Genomic DNA, 17,973 nt, shown 5'->3' on the forward strand with positions numbered 1-17,973 from the left:
GGATATATTGAAGCAACATCTCAAGACATCAAAAATAGAGCTTGGTCGCAAATGGGTCTTCCAAATGGTCAATGAAAGTCAAGGTATTGGAGTGGCCATCACAAAGCCCTGACCTCAACCCTATAGAAAATGTGTGGGCAGAACTGAGAAAGTGTGTGCGAGCAAGAAGGCCTACAAACCTGACTCAGTTACACCAGCTCTGACAGGAGGAATGGGCCACAATTTACCCAACTTATTGTGGGAAGCTTCTGGAAGGCTACCCCAAGTCTTTGACCCAAGTTAAACAATTTAAAGGCAATGCTACCAAATACCAATTGAGTGTATGTAAACTTCTGACCGACTGAGAATGAATTTTTACTAGGATTAAATGTCAGGAACTGTGAAAAACTGAGTTTTAATGTATTTGGCTAAGGTGTATGTAAACTTTCGACTTCAACTGTATATTTGATATTCTTCAAAGTAGCCACCCTTTGCCTTGATGACAGCTTTGCACACGCTTGGCATTCTCTCAACCAGCTTCATGAGGTAGTCACATGGAATGCATTTCAATTAACAGATGGGCCTTGTTAAAAGTTAATTTGTGGAATTTCTTTCCTTCTTATTAATGCATTTGAGCCAATCAGTTGTGTTGTGACAAGGTAGGGGTGGTGTACAGAAAATAGCCCTATTTGGTAAAAGACCAAGTCCATATTATGGCAAGAACAGCTCAAATAAGCAACAAAAAAACGACAGTCCATCATTACTTTAAGACATGAAGGTCAGTCAATGTGGAAAATTTCAAGAACTTTTACAGTTTCTTCAAGTGCAGTCACAAAACCATCAAACACTGATGAAACTGGCTCTCATGAGGACTGCCACAGGAAATGAAGACAAAGTTACCTCTGCTGCAGAGGATACGTTCATTAGAGTTAGCAGCCTCAGAAACTGCAGCCCAAACAAATGCTTCACAGAGTTCAAGTAACAGACACATCGCAACATCGACTGTTCAGAGGAGACCGTGTGAATCAGGCCTTCATGGTCGAATTGCTGCAAAGAAACCACTACTAAAGGACACCAATAAGAAGAAGAGACTTGCTTGGGCCAAGAAACACAAACAATGGACATTAGACCGGTGAAAATATGTCCTTTGGTCTGATGAGTGCAAATTTTAGATTTTTGGTTCCAACCGCCGTGTTTTTGTGAGACGCAGAGTAGGTGAACCGCATTTGAGGTTCCCACTGTGAAGCATGGAGGAGGTAGTGTGATGGTGCTTTGCTGGTGACACTATGTTATTTATGTTGAATTCAGGGCACTCTTAACCAGCATGGCTACCACAGCATTCTGCAGCGATACGCCATCCCATCTGGTTTGTGCTTAGTGGGACTATCATATATTTTTCAACAGAACAACAACCCAACACACCTCCAGGCTGTGTAAGGGCTATTTGACCAAGGAGAGTGATGGAGTGCTGCATCAGATGACCTGGCCTCCACAATCCCCCGACCCAATTGAGATAGTTTGGGATGAGTTGGACCGCAGAGTGAAGGAAAAGTGGGCCAACAAGAGCTCAGCATATGTGGGAACTCCCTCAAGACTTTTGGAAAAGCATTCCAGGTGAAGCTGGTTGAGAGAATGCCAAGAGTGTGCAAAGCTGTCACCTATTCAAAAGGTGGCTACTTTGAAGAATCTCAAATATGTTTTGATTTGTTTACAACTTTTTTGGTTACTACATGATTCCATATGTGTTGTTTCATAGTTTTGATGTCTTCACTCTTATTCTACAATGTAGAAAATAGTAAAAATAAAGAAAAACCCTGGAATGAGTAGGTGTCCAAACTTTTTACTGATACTGTAGTTTTGTTGACCATTACATGGATGGTAACTACGTCCATACCCTGATGATGATGCCCATCCTCTTGCTCTCTGAGGTGAAGGGGAAGATCTGCAGGATGTAGTAGGTTAGGACCTGTCCTGCTGGGGTCTTCAGCTGCAGGGAGGTCAGGTCCCTGTTCACCAGAGTCAGCCCTACGCTCTCCGTCCACCGCACCAGCGCCACCTGAAGAGGAGCAAAGCACACACACACACACACACATAAACACACACACACACTAAGGTCAATGGTCAGGAACACACCTGCACTACTACACAGACCCAGGCCCTCTGTGCCTCTCACTAGGGGCTAGCTACGGGTCCACATAGAGGGTTCAGAGGTCAAGGTTAGGGGCTCTGTGTACACTCACAGGGTCAACTTCATGATCGTCTTGAATCAAAGGAAACACACAGGAAAGTAACTGGTTCATTGTTAAGTATTATTCACAGCTGAGAGGGAATACAATGAGAGACAGAAGGAGACTGTTGGCCTCATAGTAACAGAAGGACTAACTATAACTCAGTGGCCAATTATTACACAATAGAAGAATGGTGAATAATCCTGAAGTCATAGGCTAGGCTTTAGATTAAGACATATGGTGAAGGGACAAATGTGTTATCCAGGACCATTATAATGGTTGGTAAACCAAAAAATATACACATTTGGATAATTTGTTTTGTCCAATTATCTTAAGTATCACTTGCGGTCAAAAAGCATAAAAAAGGTGACATGGCCAATAATTGAAACAGAAAGGCAAGTAGTAAAACTGGGCTCTACTTAGTTATCATAACGAATGGGGATCTTTGTGTGCGTGTCCCTTCCCCAATAATGGGGCATATGCTCAACCACAGCTTCATGTAAACAACCAACACATCCATGCTCAGTGTGCCAAAATAAATACATTCTGTGGTTTAACAACTGGTTGTATTACACATTGAACTACAAGAACATGCTTTGCATTTCAAAATAGAATCCAGTACACTATTGTGATGCAGTACAGCCCTTTACTGGATATAACCCAAAATCCTGAAGCATCCACAGTTGTAATATTGATAGTTTGTTGCCTTACAAATACTCTGTATACAATGCTCTAGGTGCCTTATCTCTGGAGTGGAGTCCATTCACAAACAGAGGAGTGTTTTTCCTGTTGTCTTTTCCCTCCTCTCCTCAGCAGGAACTCCTGCACCCCAAGTGAGTGTTCAGCTGCACACGACTCAATTCTCCACGGGTTCATTTTCAATTTGCTCACTCAAAGGTTGTTATTATACTCCTGACCTACAAATTGGAACTTCCTGCTAATACCCCATAATTTCTTTCTGTTTCCCCTTTGAGGTCCGTGCTAGAGCTGGCTGTATTTACTTAACACACATCTGTGAATCATAATCGCATGGGCGTACGTGCGGCACATATGTGTGTACAAATGCGTACAGAGTCAGGATTTAATACCTACCTCCTCAATCAAGTTTATCAGCTCCATGGGAACTGTTTAAAGCCATGTCAACTTTGATACAAACTGTATGTAAATCATGTGTTACACAAGTAATGTAAGAGACTACCCGTGACTACTTGACGACAATGGCAGACCGGTTTAAAGTACCCAATCAATCATTTCAATAGCATTCCCAAAGTTCTAGTGATCATGTATATCAACATGGCAGAGCTGCATTTAAAATGAGAGGCAGCTAAGCATTTCATGATGAAAATGGATCTGTAATAGCTAAATTCTTCCCACCATGTCATTACCAATTAGAACTAGGATTTTAACAGCAATCACTAAATATAATTTTCTTAATTGATTTAGGGTGGTCAAAATTCAAAATACTAGCTTGTAGCACTGTAGCTAACACGTGCATGTATGTAAAACATTCTTACATGCCGACTCTGTAGATAAATGTCCATATTTGCAGTTTTATTTGGTCACCTATTGAAAAGGTCAATCAGGGACTTGCATATGCAAGTCAAACAACCAAACCAATGAATTGCTCCTTTGCCTGGTACTCCCATTGGGGTCCCCTTTTTCTATCGGATATCCTATTACCTCCTATTGGAGATGATAAACTCCTACTTCATGAGACTCCACGGTCATTAAATGCCATGGTCAAACATTCTCGGGCCAGTTCCGAATGGCACCCTATTCAATGTAGGCCCTGTTCCAAAGTAGTGGACTATATAGGGAATAGGGTGCCATTTGAGATGCAGCCCTCCTCTGACATCACAGGGTCAGAGGTTAGAGCAGGGCCCTGTTCACAGCATGGTTGACCAGAAGGTCAACTGACCCCTGACCTCGGGTCGGCCCACTCCATCTCCTTAATGACGGCTCATTACATTAGAGAGAGTCAGCTAATTAAATATGGGCCTCATAGCGCTGCACTGACAGGGCTCTGCCACTGTTGTCAATGAGGCTGAGGCTAGAGAGAGAGGGAAAGGAGAGCTAAGGGGAGAGAGAAAGAACAAAGAGAGCGAGAAGGAGAGAGAGATGTGAGCAGAGATGGAGAGGAAAAGAGACACAGATAGGGGTGGGTGAGGGGGAACTGAACAACCACAGACCCTTCTCACCGTCTCTCAGAGAAAATTAAATATTGATCAATCCAAGCAGTGCCAGACAACAGAGGGAGATAGAGCCGAGTGTAAAGGGAAATAAATAAATATACACATGAAGGTGGGACAGGACGGGCGAGCAGGCAGGCAATTCCAGAGCAGACAAAGCGGGAAACCCAGATATATCTTTTGTAACCGTTTTATCTTCATTTGGACTGCTAGGTTGAGCTCGAGCCCAGTGCAAGTCAAGGTAAGTTTCACAAAGGCTTCACAAAATCATTGGGTCATGGGTGAGAAACACTTCACTATATGGTGGGATTAGCGATCCTTTGATTTGTATTGCATATTTATGACAAAGTTATATGGCGAAGACTCCTCCTCATCCAGCAATCTGTCCCTGTGCCCTGTATGTATTCAATATTCATCCAGGACTTTCTTGGATTTCTCAAAAAAATAGCAACCATATTTCCATCAGAATGGAAATAAATAATTGGGTAAGCAGCGCCTGGTACTCATAAACGGCCCTACTCTAGGATTACACAGACAGGCAGTGGAAGGTGACGCCATAGGACTGCCGTTGGGGTCTTTATCAGTCCAGATTCTAAAGGACACAAACGCCGCTGATTAAAATAGCTTAACCTCTGACAACTTTATGGCCTCTGCGTTAACCTGGGCCTCAATGGAATGGCCATTATGACAAACTACAAAGATAATTTAGTGTTGAAGACTGACATCAGAGAGAAACCGGGGTTGTAATCAGTAGCGACTAAATGGAAAACAATGGACTGAAACAGGGAGGGGCTACATGTACTTGTCCAATAAGAAACGCTTGTTTCGGTATTCCGTTGCAAAACATTTTGCTTTGGTGTGAGTAATAAATACAACTCGGTGATGTTAGAGCTGACCTCGTCAGGGCTGGAGGCCTGATAGGTGCGGTTGTCGTCGCTGAAGTCCTGGTCGGCCTCGGCGGCAGTGGACTCCGTCTCCCCGTTGGCGCGGGACTCGTAGACGGGCGTGACGTTGTGGCACAGCGCGATGGCCTTCACTGCCTCGTGGATACGGCTGCTGACGCTCCTGCGGACCTTGGGGGCCGCCGCCTTGGGGGCCTGGGCTGGCTGGGGCTTCCTGGATGGGGAGGAGCTGTTGCTGCTGTTGGACTGCTGGGTCTGGGAGTTCGGCTGTGGAGGCAAAGTACACCACATTTATTATTATTCTGCATACAGGGAGTGGACTATGATGACATGAAAAACAGACATTCCCTATAGGGAATTCCAAATAGCACTGGGCCACATTCAGTTGCCAAACATTCTCGAATGTTGCAGATAGAAATGCCATGACTAGAATCGACATGACTCCTTGTTCTACATAGCATATTTCTATCTGAATGTTCCAAAACGTGTTCTCTGACAACTCCCATCAATTCAACTCAGTGGCGTCTCACGGCAGCCCACTGTGCCACCTAGGTTTGACAGAGTTGATGTGTTCCACTGAAGCGGATGGTTTCGCCTTATTAACCCTTATTGCTGAAAGAGAGAGACTCCTACAAAGACACAAAATGGAAACACTTCAGCAAGCCTACTACAATGGAGTGCTCACTTCACTATGAAGAATGGGAGAGGTGGTCAGTCAAGTTATGAGAGCTCCTTTTATTGCCAGCTGCCATTAACATCATGTTTCATTTCATCCCTCTCTTTCTATTTTCAGAAAACCCTTCACTCTCTCTCTGTTTCAATCACTTACACCGGGGGTGGGTAAAAAATGGTCTGATTAAAGGGATAAACATCTATTTGATTCCTCTATGTCTACATTGACATCTGTAGTTAATAGATTACTTCCACCGAGTTGGCAGATCTGTACACAACTGCACTCTATAGTGTACATTCAATGTAACAATGGCATCACCATAGCTTTGCACATGATATTACATTGATTTATTCCTATGAATTACATAATGTTTACAGATGCCTGCATAATTCAATTTCACACATTGATATCTATATGCCCTTTGTTCGTCACAAACCATTACCCGCAGGGACCTATAATGAGGTTATGATAGATTTCCACGTAGCGTTACAATCAACCTCTGACCCTCTCTGTCATCTCAGTAATAAAGGGAACATGAAACACACCAGCACGACAAATCAATGGCGCTGAAGCGCTAGCTGCTATTGAGTAATGTGCTAAAAAGACTCATCTTTCATTAGCCAAGCTTAAACAGAGTGCAGGCAGATGGTTCCATCCTCAGCACAGCTGTTAGGGGCCTGCCTGAGTGTGAACAATATAATTCAGTCATGCCTTCATCTAGAGATCAACCACCTAGAGGGAACGCTGTATTTTACTGTATGTCAGTGTAACACTCAGGGACTGAGCTTGAATGAACAATGAAAAGGCCAAGAGGAGAAGTAGTGGAGAGAGAGGTTTAACTAAGTGTCTCTTTATGAGGGGTTGTGAGCCATGATCTCTCCTGGTACCTATGAAAGTTAATAAAAAAAAGAGATCAATAGCTAATCTTTCTCCTGTTTATTCCCCTAAATGACAGGTGATGTTTGCACATGTTTACTAAAGTTTCTCAAATTCAGTGAACCATTTAGGACAACACTAAGAATGTGGGATCACCTGTGCGTATGACTGCCCTATATGGCTCTGGATCTCGTCCATGGTGTCTGTCCCATAGGACACTGTCCCCAGGTGCAGCCGCTTGAAGATCATCTCGTTCTGTGTCAGAGTGCCTTCAATTCACAAAGCAGAATGAAGTGAGATTTGTATTAGAGGCAAACAACAGGTTAATGAGTGAGTCTCTCTCTATACCAGCACATAATTCACATACTGCTGTTCATCGAGTCATTTTTGAGTGGGTCATGTATGCATTCTTATAGCTACAGTGTTACCCCTAGGACTTCTTTCAGCATTGGTGGCAGAGTTTATTGGGGGGGACAGACATTTGTCCTCAGAAAAATGCCTAATGACCACGTACCATCATGCATCTCATTACCCGTATGGACTCCCTGTCCTCTCCAACCAACCCAACACAGCATACAAGAGATACTGAGTGTTCCGACTAAAAACTACTGAAAATGGAGGCAGCGGCTCTCGTTTAATGGATGCTGCTTGCCAGAATGTGTATTGATACAGTGTAAACCTGATTAGGGGGCAACTACCTTCCAATAACATTACGGGCCCACAAGGTTATCCAATTCTAATGGATTGATCGTTTTTTGCTTTCTTTCCATGTGGTTTAACTATCAACTGGGATAAATAGGTAAGGAGGCTGGCTAATCTATTCCTACTCTGCCTGGTAAGACAAAGAAGCATGTCGGGACCACCCCCAGAGTTGATCACTTTGATATAAGGTTTGGTTCTTGGAAAGGACACTCATTTGTTCTAAAAGAGTCAGAGAAAGAATACATGTAGAATAAACAAAAGAGAAATTAACTAACAATCTCATGTGAATTCTATATTTTCAGGGGTGCGAACAGGTGAGGGCCCCAAAAGGTGACCACATTTTTTGGGCATGGAAATGAGTGAAAAGTGCAAGAACATTTGGTTATTTTTTGAGAATAACAAGTCCATAATACAGATATAAAAATAGTGTCCAGGTGTAAGGGGGAGTAGGGCTCATCATGACATCGCCTTACATATACTATTCTTCAGATATACTACATATTCTATCCATATACTGTCGATATTGTCTATACATTCCATATACACACATATACAGTACCAGTCAAAAGTTTGGGCACACACTCATTCCAGGGATTTTCTTTATATTTTACAAAATTTCCACAATGTAGAATAATAGTGAAGATATCAAAACTATGAAATAACTCGTATGGAATCATGCAATAACGCAAAAAGTTTTAAACAAATCAAAATATATTTTATATTTGAGATTCTTCAAAGTAGCCACCCTTTTGACATTCTCTCAACCAGCTTCACCTGGAATGCTTTTCCAACAGTTTTGAAGAATGCCAAGAGTGTGCAAAGCTGTCATCAAGGCATATATATACACACACACACACACACACACACATACATACAGTCGGAAGTTTAAATACACTTAGATTGGAGTCATGAAAAGTCATTTTTCAACCACTCCACAAATTCCTTGTTAACAAACTATAGTTTTGGAAAGTAGGTTAGGACATCTACTTTGTGCCTGACACAAGTCATTTTTACAACAAATGTTTACAGACAGATTATTTCACTTAATCACAATTCCAGTGGGTCTGAAGTTTACATACACTAAGTTGACTGTGCCTTTAAACAGCTTGGAAAATTAGAGAAAATTATGTCATGGCTTTAGAAGCTTCTGACAGGCTAATTAACATAATTGGAGGTGTACCTGTGGATGTATTTCAAGGCCTACCTTCAAACTCAGTGCCTCTTTGCTTGACATCATGGAAAAAAACAGCCAAGTCCACAGCAAAAACAATTGTAGACCTCCACAAGTCTGGTTCATCCGTGGGAGCAATTTCCAAAAGCCTAAAAGGTACAATAGTATGCACGTATAAACACCATGGGACCACGCAGCCGTCATACCGCTCAGGAAGGAGATGCGTTCTGTCTCCTAGAGATGAACGTACTTTGGTGCAAAAAGTGCAAATCAATCCCAGAACAGCAGCAAAGGACCATGTGAAGATGCTGGAGGAAACAGGTACAAAAGTATCTATATCCACAGTAAAACAAGTCCTATATCGACATAACCTGAAAGGCCGCTCAGCAAGGAAGATGCCACTGCTCCAAAACCACCATAAAAAAGCCAGACTACGGTTTGCAACTGCACATGGGGAAAAACATTGTACTTTTTGGAGAAATGTAGAACTGTTTGGCCATAATGACCATCATTATGTTTGGAGGAAAAGGAGGGAGGCTTGCAAGCCGAAGAACACCATCCCAACTGTGAAGCACGGGGGTGGCAGCATCCTGTTGTGGGGGTGCTTTGCTGCAGGAGGGACTGGTGCACTTCACAAAATAGATGGCATCATGAGGCAGGAAAATTATGTGGATATATTGAAGCAACATCTCAAGACATCAGTCAGGAAGTTAAAGCTTGGTTGCAAAGGGGTCTTCCAAATGGACAATGACCCCAAGCATACTTTCAACGTTGTGGCAAAATGGCTTAAGGACAACAAAGTCAAGGTATTGGAGTGGCCATCACAAAGCCCTGACCTCAATCCTATAGCAAATGTGTGGGCAGAACTGAAAAAGCGTGTGCGAGCAAGGAGGCCTACAAAGCTGACTCAGTTACATCAGCTCTATCAGAAGGAACGGGCCAAAATTCACCCAACTTATTGTGGGAATCTTGTGGAAGTCTACCCGAAACGTTTGACCCAAGTTAAAAATTTTAAAGACAATGCTACCAAATACTAATTGAGTATATGTAAACTTCTGACCCACTGGGAATGTGATGAAAGAAATAAAAGCTGAAATAAATAATTCTCTATTATTCTGATATTTCACATTCTTAAAATAAAGTGGTGATCCTAACTGACCTAAGACAGGGAATTCTTACTAGGATTAAATGTCAGGAATTGTGAAAAACTGAGTTTAAATGTAAACTTCCGACTTCAACTGTACATATATTCAGGACTCCGACATTGCTCATCCTATATTTCTTAATTCCAATCTTTTACTTTTTAGATGTGTATTATTGTGGATTGTTAGATATTACTGCACTGTTGGCGTTAGGAACACAACTATTTTGGTACACCCGCAATAACATCTGCTAAATATGTGTATGCGACCAATACAATATTATTTGAAGTATTTGAGGGATTTAATAATAAGACATGAAAGTTAATGAATAAAAGGTTTTTGGAGTGTTCCATGCTCAATCAAGCACATTGTACCCTCAAATATGAGTGACTTAGGTGAGAAAAAAAATATTCAGCTGCCCCTTTAAGGACGGTAGGTTGCCATGGTAACTGTCGAGAATCTCTGACATCTCTTGGTTAGTTAGCAGTTGCATCAATCGCAAACTAACATTGAAAAATAACCTAGCAAAACTATGTAAATAGACCTTCTGGTAAACCAGACCAACTATGCCTATGTGCCAATTTGTTTTATTTCAGCACCACACTCACATCACATATCTGACAACCCTTTCTTTGACATTCTTTTTGTAGGATGCGTTGGGATGCATTCTGCGCACAGTCAATGATTTCGAAATGAGAAATTACACAGATCTACACAATTCATGTGGATGGCCTATTTTGACATCAAAACAGTGAATATCGCTGAAAAGCGACAAGCTTGCATCCCTGATGGTTACATTTGGTCATACTACAGTGGCTGTGTGTCCTGTCACCTGTTTTGTCAGTCAGTAGGTACACCAGGCGGCCCAGCTCCTCGGGAATGGTACTGGTCCGTACCACAGTACCAGGGATGTTTTCATCTTTCATGATCATCCAACCGTAGGCCGACTTCCCCATGTCTAGATTGACCCGCAAGCTGCAGATACAAATAAAACAGAGGTCAAGTCAAATATGTGTTAACCTTTTGCGTGTAGGGGGCAGTATTTTAGTTTTTGGCTAAAAAACATACCCATTTGAAACTGCCTATTTCTCAGCCCCAGAAACTACAATATGCATATAATTGTCATACTATGATAGAAAACACTCTAAAGTTTCCAAAACTGTAAAAATATTGCCTCCATTTAAAGGGATATCAACCAGATTCCTTTTTCTATGGCTTCCCTAAGGTGTCAACAGTCTTAAGACATAGTTTCAGGCTTTTATTTTGAAAAATGAGCGTGAAAGATCACATTGCGTAAGTGGATAGGTGGGGGCTCTCAGAGTGAGTTTTGCGCATTTCTCCCGGTGTTTTTGAAAATCCTAAACACCGGTTTGATATATTATCAAATATATATTTTAAAAACAACCTGAGGATTGATTATAAAAAATGTTTGACATGTTTCTGTGGAGATTATGGATATTATTTGGAATATACAGTGCCTTGCGAAAGTATTCGGCCCCCTTGAACTTTGCGACCTTTTGCTACATTTCAGGCTTCAAACATAAAGATATAAAACTGTATTTTTTTGTGAAGAATCAACAACAAGTGGGACACAATCATGAAGTGGAACGACATTTATTGGATATTTCAAACTTTTTTAACAAATCAAAAACTGAAAAATTGGCCGTGCAAAATTATTCAGCCCCCTTAAGTTAATACTTTGTAGCGCCACCTTTTGCTGCGATTACAGCTGTAAGTCGCTTGGGGTATGTCTATCAGTTTTGCACATCGAGAGACTGAAATGTTTTCCCATTCCTACTTGCAAAACAGCTCGAGCTCAGTGAGGTTGGATGGAGAGCATTTGTGAACAGCAGTTTTCAATTCTTTCCACAGATTCTCGATTGGATTCAGGTCTGGACTTTGACTTGGCCATTCTAACACCTGGATATGTTTATTTTTGAACCATTCCATTGTAGATTTTGCTTTGTGTTTTGGATCATTGTCTTGTTGGAAGACAAATCTCCGTCCCAGCCTCAGGTCTTTTGCAGACTCCATCAGGTTTTCTTCCAGAATGGTCCTGTATTTGGCTCCATCCATCTTCCCATCCATTTTAACCATCTTCCCTGTCCCTGCTGAAGAAAAGCAGGCCCAAACCATGATGCTGCCACCACCATGTTTGACAGTGGGGATGGTGTGTTCAGCTGTGTTGCTTTTACGCCAAACATAACGTTTTGCATTGTTGCCAAAAAGTTCCATTTTGGTTTCATCTGACCAGAGCACCTTCTTCCACGTTTGGTATGTCTCCCAGGTGGCTTGTGGCAAACTTTAAACGACACCTTTTATGGATATCTTTAAGAAATGGCTTTCTTCTTGCCACTCTTCCATAAAGGCCAGATTTGTGCAATATACGACTGATTGTTGTCCTATGGACAGAGTCTCCCACCTCAGCTGTAGATCTCTGCAGTTCATCCAGAGTGATCATGGGCCTCTTGGCTGCATCTCTGATCAGTCTTCTCCTTGTATGAGCTGAAAGTTTAGAGGGACGGCCAGGTCTTGGTAGATTTGCAGTGGTCTGATACTCCTTCCATTTCAATATTATCGCTTGCACAGTGCTCCTTGGGATGTTTAAAGCTTGGGAAATATTTTTGTATCCAAATCCAGCTTTAAACTTCTTCACAACAGTATCTCGGACCTGCCTGGTGTGTTCCTTGTTCTTCATGATGCTCTCTGCGCTTTTAACGGACCTCTGAGACTATCACAGTGCAGGTGCATTTATACAGAGACTTGATTACACATAGGTGGATTGTATTTATCATCATTAGTCATTTAGGTCAACATTGGATCATTCAGAGATCCTCACTGAACTTCTGGAGAGAGTTTGCTGCACTGAAAGTAAAGGGGCTGAATAATTTTGCACGCCCAATTTTTCAGTTTTTGATTTGTTACAAAGGTTTGAAATATCCAATAAATGTTGTTCCACTTCATGATTGTGTCCCACTTGTTGTTGATTCTTCACAAAAAAATACAGTTATATCTTTATGTTTGAAGCCTGAAATATGGCAAAAGGTCGCAAAGTTCAAGGGGGCCGAATACTTTCGCAAGGCACTGTACATCTGCGTTGTTGTGACTGCTCTTTCCTAGGGATTTCTGAACATAACACGACAAACAAACTGAGGTATTTTGGGTATAAAAATAATATTTATGGAACAAAAGGAACATTTGTTGTGTAACTGGGAGTCTCGTGAGTGAAAACATCCGAAGATCAAAGGTAAACGATTCATCTGATTGCTTTTCTGATTTTCGTGACCTAGCTACTTAATGCTTAGTGTACATAATGTTTTGTTGTGCTATCGATAAACTTACACAAACGCTTGGATTGCTTTCGCTGTAAAGCATAATTTCAAAATCTGAGACGACAGGTGGATTAACAAAAGGATAAGCTGTGTTTTGCAATATTGCACTTGTGATTTCATGAATATTAATATTTTTTAGTAATATTATTTGACTGTTGCGCTATGCTATTCAGCGGTTGCTGACGAAAATGATCCCGCTAACGGGATGGGTAGCGTCAAGAAGTTAAGCAAAATACACTGCTCAAAAAAATAAAGGGAACACTAAAATAACACATCCTAGATCTGAATGAATGAAATATTTTTATTAAATACTTTTTTCTTTACATAGTTGAATGTGCTGACAACAAAATCACACAAAAATGATCAATGGAAATCAAATTTATCAACCCATGGAGGTCTGGATTTGGAGTCACACTCAAAATTAAAGTGGGAAACCACACTACAGGCTGATCCAACTTTGATGTAATGTCCTTAAAACAAGTCAAAATGAGGCTCAGTAGTGTGTGTGGCCTCCGTGTGCCTGTATGACCTCCCTACAATGCCTGGGCATGCTCCTGATGAGGTGGCGGATGGTCTCCTGAGGGATCTCCTCCCAGACCTGGACTAAAGCATCCGCCAACTCCTGGTGATGGAGCGAGACATGATGTCCCAGATGTGCTCAATTGGATTCAGGTCTGGGGAACGGGCGGGCCAGTCCATAGCATCAATGCCTTCCTCTTGCAGGAACTGCTGACACACTCCAGCCACATGACGTCTAGCATTGTCTTGCATTAGGTGGAACCCAGGGCCAACCGCACCAGCATAGGGTCTCACAGGGGGTCTGAGGATCTCACCTCGGTACCTAATGGCAGTCAGGCTACCTCTGGCGAGCACATGGAGGGCTGTGCGGCACCCCAAAGAAATGTCACCCCACACCATGACTGACCCACTGCCAAAATGGTCATGCTGGAGGATGTTGCAGGCAGCAGAACGTTCTCCACGGAGTCTCCAGACTGTCACGTCTGTCACATGTGCTCAGTGTGAACCTGCTTTCATCTGTGAAGAGCACAGGGCGCCAGTGGCGAATTTGCCAATCTTGGTGTTCTCTGGCAAATGCCAAACACCATGCACGGTGTTGGTGTAAGCACGGTGTCGGTGTAAGCACAACCCCCACCTGTGGATGTCGGGCCCTCATACCACCCTCATGGAGTCTGTTTCTGACCGTTTGAGCAGACACATGCACATGTGTGGCCTGCCGGAGGTAATTTTGCAGGGCTCTGGCAGTGCTCCTCCTTGCACAAAGGCGGAGGTAGCGGTCCTGCTGCTGGGTTGTTGCCCTCCTACGGCCTCCTCCACGTCTCCTGATGTACTGGCCTGTCTCCTGGTAGCGCCTCCATGCTCTGGACACTACGCTGACAGACACAGCAAACCTTCTTGCCACAGCTGGCATTGATGTGCCATCCTGGATGAGCTACACTACCTGAGCCACTTGTGTGGGTTGTTGACTCCGTCTCATGCTACCACTAGAGTGAAAGCACCGCCAGTATTCAAAAGTGACCAAAACATCAGCCAGGAAGCATAGGAACTGAGAAGTGGTCTGTAGTCACCACCTGCAGAACCACTCCTTTATTGGGGGTGTCTTGCTAATTGCCTATAATTTCCACCTGTTGTCTATTCCATTTGCACAACAGCATGTGAAATTTATTGTCAATCAGTGTTGCTTCCTAAGTGGACAGTTTGATTTCACAGAAGTGTGATTGACTTGGAGTTACATTGTGTTGTGTAAGAGTTCCCTTTATTTTTTTGAGCAGTGTATGTTTTAAGCAAGCAAAATTAAATCCAACTACCATGATTCTACTCAAACAATGTCACCCAATAATATACGATTAGAAAGGTTAAAAAATGTAAAACATCACAGCACAACTGAAAAATATATGGCACATGGTGATAGGTGGGATGGGCTGAGAGTGGCTGAGGGTTGGGATTAAAGAGCTTATGTTTGGTAATGTATTATAGTTATGTGACTGCTTTATTTAAAAGTACCATGTATGTGAAATGTATATGTAGCAAAAAAGCTGTAAAAAAAACTATGAAATTTGTCCTCCGAAGAGGGGTTAATAAACAAAAAATAATAATGTTACCCAACAAGAGTCAAAGACTAATTAGAGCAGTGAAATGGATGCCATGCTGTACCATAGTTAGATACACTATCTATACTGTGTGTACCTCTATGTGCTGTACCTGATGGGGATGATGTAGGAGAATAGCACGATGAAGCGGAACAGGTTGCGAAACCAGGGGCCCACAAAGCCCTGCAGCGCTACCATGACAATAGACAGGACAACCTGAGCCAGGAACAGAGCCTTGGTAAGGCGGTTCAACTCCAGGTCCAGCAGACCCACCTGTTGAGGCGAAAGAGGTCAGGGTTCAGAGGTTAAAGGTTAAAAAGACAGACAAATCATCCCCTGGGACTAGATATGCTTGGTTTCGTTGACTCTTTATGCATGCATGTATTTATTATGGATCCCCATTGACAGCAGCTACTGTTCCTTGGGTCCTGCCATATTAAGGCATTTATATACAATTAAAAACATTACATTTCATAACACATTAACTGTGTACCCTCAGGTCACTACTCTACTACCACATATCTGCAACACAAAATCCATGTGTACGTGTGTGTATAATGCTTATGTTATCATGTGTGTGTCTGTGTTAGTCTTCACAGTCCTCACTGTTCCATAAGGTGTATTTTTATCTGTTTTTTAAATCTGATTTAATTGCTTGAATGCGTTACTTGATGTGGAACAGATTTCCATATAGTCATGGCTCTAAATAGCACTGTGCACCTTCGAGACTGTTCTGTACTTGGGGACTACGAAGAGACCTCTGATGGCATGTCTTGTGGAGTATGCAGGAGTGTCTGAGCTGTGTGTTAGTAGTTTAAACAGACCTCTGAATGCATGTCTTGTGGAGTATGCAGGAGTGTCTGAGCTGTGTGCCAGTAGTTTAAAACAGACCGCTCAGTGCATTCAACATGCATACTTCCCACAAATACAAGTAGTGATGAAGTCAATTTCTCCTCTACGTTGAGCCAGGAGAGATTGACGTTAGCCCTCCATGTACATTTAAGGGCCAGCTGTGTTGCCCTGTTCTGGGCTAATTGTAATTTTCCTAAGTCCCTCTTTATGGCACCCGACCACACGACTGGACAGTAGTCCATGTGCGACAAAAGTAAGGCCTGCCTTGCTGATAGTGTTGTTAAGAAGGTAGAAACTAGAGCCTGTAGGACCTGCCTTGTTGACAGTGCTGTTAAGAAGGCAGAAACTAGGGCCTGTAGGACCTGCCTTGTTGACAGTGATGTTAAGAAGGTAGAAACTAGGGTCTGTAGGACCTGCCTTGTTGATAGTGCTGTTAAGAAGGTTGAAACTAGGGCCTGTAAGGACCTGCCTTGTTGATAGTGCTGTTAAGAAGGTAGAAACTAGGGCCTGTAGGACCTGCCTTGTTAATAGTGCTGTCTAGAAGGTAGAAACTAGGGCCTGTAGGACCTGCCTTGTTAATAGTGCTGTCTAGAAGGTAGAAACTAGGGCCTGTAGGACCTGCCTTGTTGATAGTGCTGTTAAGAATGTAGAAACTAGGGCCTGTAGGATCTGCCTTGTTGATAGTGCTGTTAAGAAAGTAGAGCAGCACTTTATTATGGACATACTTCTCCCCATCTTAGCTACTGTTATATCAATATGTTTTGACCATGATAGTTTATGGTCCAGGGTTACTCCAAGCAGTTTAGTCATGTCACCTTGCTCAATTCACACATTATTCATTACAACATTTAGTTGAGGGTTAGGGTTTAGTGAATGATTTGTTTTTGAAATATTTAGGACTCATTTATTTCTTGCCACCCATTCAAAAACTGACTGCAGCTCTTTGTTAAGTGTTGCAGTAATTTCACTTGCTGTATTGACTGACGTGTATAGTGTTGAGTCATCCGCATACTTAAAGCCAGTGGCATGTCATTTGCAAAGATCTAAAAAAGTAAAGGGGCCTAGACAGCTGCCCTGGAGAATTCCTGATTCTAACTGGATTATATATATATATATATATATATATATATATATATATATATATATATATATATATATATATATATATATATATATATATATATGAGGCGCTTCCATTAAAGAACATCCTCTGTGTTCTGTTAGACAAGTAACTCTTTATCCACAATATAGCAGGGGGTATAAAGCCATAACACAAGTTTTCCAGCAGCAGACTATGATGGATGTCAAAAGACACACTGTGCAGCAAAACAGCTCCCACAATCTTTTTATCACCAATTTCTCTTAGCCAATCCTCAGTCATTTGTGTAAGTGCAGTACATGTTGAATGCCCTTCCCTATAAGTATGCATAAAGTTGTCAATTTGAATACTGTAAAATAGCATTGTATCTTGTCAAGCACAATTTTTTCCAAAAGTTTACTAAGGGTTGGTAACAGGCTGATTGGTCAGCTATTTGAGCCAGCAAAGGGGGCTTTACTCTCCTTAGGTAGGATAATAACTTTTGCTTCCCTCCAGACCTGAGGGCACGTTCTTGTAGGCTTAGATTGAACATATGGTAAATAGGAGTGGCAATATCGTCCGATATTATCCTCACTAATTTTCCATTCAAGTTGTCTGACCCAGGTGGCTTGTCATTGTCGACAGACACTTTTTGCACCTCCTACACTCACTTTACAGAATTCAAAATTACAATGATTGAACAAATTCTGAAAGACAGTTACACTGTGTAGTGTCAGCATT

The 17,973-nt window shown here is 42.1% G+C and overlaps 1 protein-coding gene across 2 annotated transcripts in view; it reads right to left on the minus strand.

Annotated features, from left to right (window-relative positions):
* The window catches only part of atp9b (ATPase phospholipid transporting 9B), a 57,103-nt gene that overhangs the window by 14,038 nt on the left and 25,092 nt on the right, over positions 1-17,973 (minus strand). For both annotated transcript variants that reach the window (XM_021571744.2, XM_021571743.2), the window contains exons 12-16: positions 15,415-15,575; positions 10,695-10,837; positions 7,004-7,116; positions 5,293-5,565; positions 1,874-2,035 (exon numbers count right to left, since the gene is read on the minus strand). In XM_021571744.2, the coding sequence (XP_021427419.2) occupies positions 1,874-2,035; positions 5,293-5,565; positions 7,004-7,116; positions 10,695-10,837; positions 15,415-15,575 (852 nt within the window). The remainder of the gene's footprint in view (positions 1-1,873; positions 2,036-5,292; positions 5,566-7,003; positions 7,117-10,694; positions 10,838-15,414; positions 15,576-17,973) is intronic.

Source organism: Oncorhynchus mykiss, chromosome 18 (assembly GCF_013265735.2).
Source record: "Oncorhynchus mykiss isolate Arlee chromosome 18, USDA_OmykA_1.1, whole genome shotgun sequence".
In the NCBI taxonomy this organism is placed as follows: domain Eukaryota; kingdom Metazoa; phylum Chordata; class Actinopteri; order Salmoniformes; family Salmonidae; genus Oncorhynchus; species Oncorhynchus mykiss.